General features: G+C 52.5%; 1 protein-coding gene across 3 annotated transcripts in view; it reads left to right on the plus strand.

Annotated features, from left to right (window-relative positions):
- Nucleotides 1-102: 102 nt before the first annotated feature.
- The window catches only part of SPATA5 (spermatogenesis associated 5), a 325,571-nt gene continuing 321,287 nt past the window's right edge, over nt 103-4,386 (plus strand). For 2 of the 3 annotated variants that reach the window (XM_019534017.1, XM_019534018.1), the window contains exon 1: nt 104-231. In XM_019534017.1, the coding sequence (XP_019389562.1) occupies nt 129-231 (103 nt within the window). In that variant the 5' untranslated portion in view covers nt 104-128. Of the gene's footprint in view, nt 232-4,386 lie in introns of all 3 variants that reach the window. The other variant, XM_019534019.1, reaches the window with a different exon arrangement.

Raw genomic sequence — 4,386 nt, forward strand, 5'->3', positions numbered from 1 at the left:
AGCAGCCCCAGCCCCCGCATAGCCGGCCCTGCCCGCCGGCAGCACGGCAGCTGGGCGGGGTTTGCAGGCGGCCTTTGCCCCCTGACTGGGAAGCGCATCCGCGCACGTGGGAGCAGCGGCGCCCGGACATGTCCTGCCCGCGGGGGAAGGGCCGGGGACGGCCGGGGCCCGGCGCCTGCTCCGAGCCCCGCGCTGCCCTGCAGCTCGCGGTCACCGACGGCGCCGGCAAAGGTACCTGGGGCGGCCCGGGAGCGCCCGCGGGGCTCCTCTCCGCCTCCTTGCCCTCCCCTCCCCTCCCCTCCTTCTCCCTCTCTTTCTCTCCCTTTTCCCCCCTCCATTCCTCTCCCCCGTCTCCTCTTCCCCTTTCCCTCCTCTCTCACTGCCTCCCCCCTTCCCCATGTTCTTTCTCTCCCCCCCCTCCCCCACTTTCTCCTTGTGCCGCCTCCTCTCTCCCTCCCTTTTTCTCCCTTCCACTTCCCCTGGTCTCCCCCGTCTCTCTCTCCCCCTTTCTCCTCCCCGCCTTCCCAGTGCCCCTTCAGCTCCTCTTCACCTGTCTCCACAGGGCTCCCCACTTCCCCCAGCCCATCTCGCAGGTGCCCAAGTCACTGTCAGCCAGTGGTTCTCAGACAGGTCACCGGCCCTGGGGTGCTGAGAGATCTTGCAAAGGGTGCCACACAGCATTAAGAGGTCTAAGTCTGTTTGAGGAGAGAAGCGCAAGGCCAGATTCATTTCTGCCTGAAATGTACATATGTATAGATACATCTGTGGATCTAGATATAAGCGTATACCTCCTTCCCCCCATCTGTCCTTGGGTATATAGGTAGATAGATATGAAATATGAGCTGCATAACCAAGTGGAACTAAGGGCCCTGCCACACATTCAAATTAAAACTGGGTAGAAACCAGCTATAGAGTTTGTCACACATTTTCAAGCATTAAGTTTGTAGCTGGTCGGCTCTTTTTAGAGCTGGAAGGGCATTTTTTTATCATGTGATAATTACTTTGCACATATGGCTGGTCTAAATATATTGCTCCATGTAACATCTGGGGATGAGCGATCCCCAACATACTTACAGGCTCAGTGGCACCAAACTGACTAACATCGTGACTGAAAGGGACCTTGGGGTAATAATAAACCATAGTATGAACATAAGCCGTCAGTGTGATGCTGCAGCCAGCAGAGCATACTGCATGACATTTTGCCTGATGAAACAGTCCTCTGGCATGCATCAACCAATAACAATGCATCTCAAGCAAAACCAAGGAAGTGATTCTTCTGCTTTACTCAGACTTCAGCAAGGAGGTGGGAAAGCCTGGGAGAGTCCAGAGAAGAGCCACCCGTATGATCAGAGACTTGCAAAGGCAAGACTGAGGGACTTGGCCCTCTTCAGCCTAAAAAAAGAGAAGACTGAGAGGGGACTTGGTAGCAGCTTACCACTACATCAGGGGAGACCATCAAGGGCTCGGTGAACAACTGTTCACCAGGGCACCCTTGGGGAAAACTAGGAGTAATGGCCACAAACTCCTGCAAGACCATTTCAGGCTTAACACTAATAAACTTCACAGTTAGGGTGTCCAGACTGTAGAATAAGCTCCCTCCAGAGGTGTCCAATCACCCACCCTTCAAAAGGAAACTTGACATTCACTTTGCTGTGGTCACCTGACCCCAGTTATCTTTCCTGTCTAATGCGGGGGGACTGAACCCAATGATCTTGCAAGAACCTTTCCAGCCCCTTGCAGTCTATGAATTTTATAGTAGATGTAATGGGTATCAGGGCACTAGGAGGCAGCAGAATTGCAGAAGGAAGGTTAGCTTGCTTAGGGGAAGGTTTAAAAAGGAGAGAGGGTTGTTAGCACCTGTGGAATGGAGAGTTTAGAAGAAATCAGGTTGATCATATCCAGAATGGGCAGGGCATGCAGTGTTGGCCAGCGGTCCCCACCTTTCGCCACCACTTTGATTGCTGGTCCATCCAAAGTTTAAAACAAACAGTCTGGCAGTGGGAGCAGCATTTCTATTCAGGCAGCAGTCAGGGAGTCTCTTCATGGTTCGTCATGATCTAGTTAAAAACGTTTAACTCGAGCATAGAAACAACTCAAGCGAACATTGACTCAGGTGTGGAAATAACTTTCAGTGAAGTGCTGGGAAGATGCTCCAGAAAACTTGATTTTGTTGTATGAATCTGAAAGCAATTAATGACCACAGGACTAAAATAACAATTTTATTATTATTTTTGCCTGGCATATTCTATTTCCTAATGCAAAATGTATGAGAGAGCAAATTAATGCACTTTCTGATTAATTTATATTTCTTTTTGCTTTGCTCTGAAATGGAATAATAGTGCCTAAGCCCCTAGCATATGCGTAAATCTGGCTTTTTAGCTGGAGAAAAATATGTATTGTGTGATATGCAGTGATGCACCCTATCATCTGCACCCTTTTCAGAACCGTAGATCTGCCTATGTAAATATCTGTATATGCTTTGGTTAGTCTATAAGGTGCAAATCTATCCTGCCTTCCTTTCTTCATGGCTGCTGCTCTGCCCCCATTGCCCGGTCCTTCAACAGGGACTGAGGTTGAGGGAGTGGGGGGTGCTGCCAGCTCCAGGCGGCACATTGCAGCTGGGAGCAGGGCCAGAGGATGAAGGCTGGGGTGTCCCTCTGCGAGGGGCTTTGTGGATAAGCAATGTGAGGTGCAGTGTGGTGGTGCCTGCTATGCTGCCCAGCTGCCTGCCCAGGTGAGGGGGAGAGGGAGGCTGGAATGCAGCCAGAGCATGGCTCTGTGGTCAGCTCTGCAGCCACGGTGATGGATGGGAGTGTGGGGGCGTGGGCTCGGGCTTGCACATGGCGGCTGCTGCCACTTACTTGGAGGCCTGTGATGGTGGTGATGGCCGTTGCCTACAAAACCTCCCGCTGCTGCCATGTGGTATAAGCAGGACATGGGTCTGGAGCTGTGCGGCTGGCTGCCAGGCAGAAGCGGCAGCATGGTGGTGGCCAGGCGGCATGCAGCCATCCCCACCACCACCCAGCGCTGCTGCCACCGGCTGCACAGCTCTGAGCATGCTCCGTGGCGGCAGTGGGAGGTTTTGTAGGCAACGGCAGTCGCTGATGGCGTGGGCGGCCGCTGCTGCTTACCTGTGGGGTTGCCTGTGCCATTGGTGACTGCCACTGCATACAAAACCTCCTGCTGCCGCTGCAGAGCTGTGCCTGGGGTTGTGTGGCCAGTGGCAGTGGCACAGCGCGGGGTGTTGGTGTGGATGGGAACGGCTGTGTGCTGCCCAGCCAACACCACCCCGTGCTGTGCTGCTGCTGCTGGCCACTCAACTCTGGGCATGGCTCTGTGGCGGCAGCAGGAGGTTTTGCACACAGTGGCCATCACCACTGGCACAGGCGGCCGCACAGGTAAGCAGCAGTGGCCACCTATGACAGCAGTGACTGCCGCTGCTTACAAAATGTCCCAGTGGTGCTGCGGAGCTGTGCTTGGAGCTGTGTGGCCGGCAGCAGCACCAGCGTGGTGTGGGGTTGTGGTGGGGATGGCTACGTGCCAACAAGCCACCACCGTGCTGCCGCCCAGCAGTGCTGGGGGGTGCAGCTGTGGGGGGCCTTTAATTTTTATCACGGATTTTGGGTTTTTAATTAGAGAATACCAGGATCCCTGATTATGAGACTATCACAGCTTCCTAGATGTTATTGTCCTGCTGTAGAAATATTTCTCCAAAGAGGCACTGGTGCTGTGCTATTTATTTTTAATGTCCAGCTGCTATAACATTGATTGAGTGTAGACTGGTAGTTGGATAGCCCTTTCCACTTACGTCTCTGGTTCAAATTGGTTGTGACCAAAGGGTTTGATGCCTGTTCAAAAATCTAAATGAACCATACCGAAGAATGTGAAGTTGCTAGCTGTGTTAATCTGAAGTTGGGCAGAAGGCAGGGTACAGATGCATCTGACAGACTATTGATTCTCAATCAGGGTGGCAGGACTCAGGTGCCTATCCATCCCTGGCTGATCCCTCCTGCCCACTGACTGGGCCTTCTGCAGGGAGATAAGCACTGTAATATATAAATTAGTTTTTGAAATTGCATTCCGTTCAATTCATAAAAGTTACTGAGGAGTGCCTCCAATCAACGAGGGGTGCCTCAAGTCCAAAAAATTTTGAGCACCACTGTGATCAACTGAATCAGAGTTGCATAAGCAGTACTTCTGTACTATTCATCAATGTTAGTGGGGAAGAAAACAAAGAAGAGTAAACGTATCTCCAGCGAGCGTCATAGCCCAGCCCCTGGCACGGATCTTTGAAAACTCCTGGCGCTCTGGTGTAGTGCCCAAAGACTGGAAGAAGGCCAAAGTGGTGCCGATCTTCAAGAAAGGGAGGAGAGTGGATCCGGCTAA

This window comes from Crocodylus porosus, unplaced genomic scaffold (genome assembly GCF_001723895.1).
Source record: "Crocodylus porosus isolate Cpor-Errol unplaced genomic scaffold, CroPor_comp1, whole genome shotgun sequence".
NCBI lineage: Eukaryota > Metazoa > Chordata > Crocodylia > Crocodylidae > Crocodylus > Crocodylus porosus.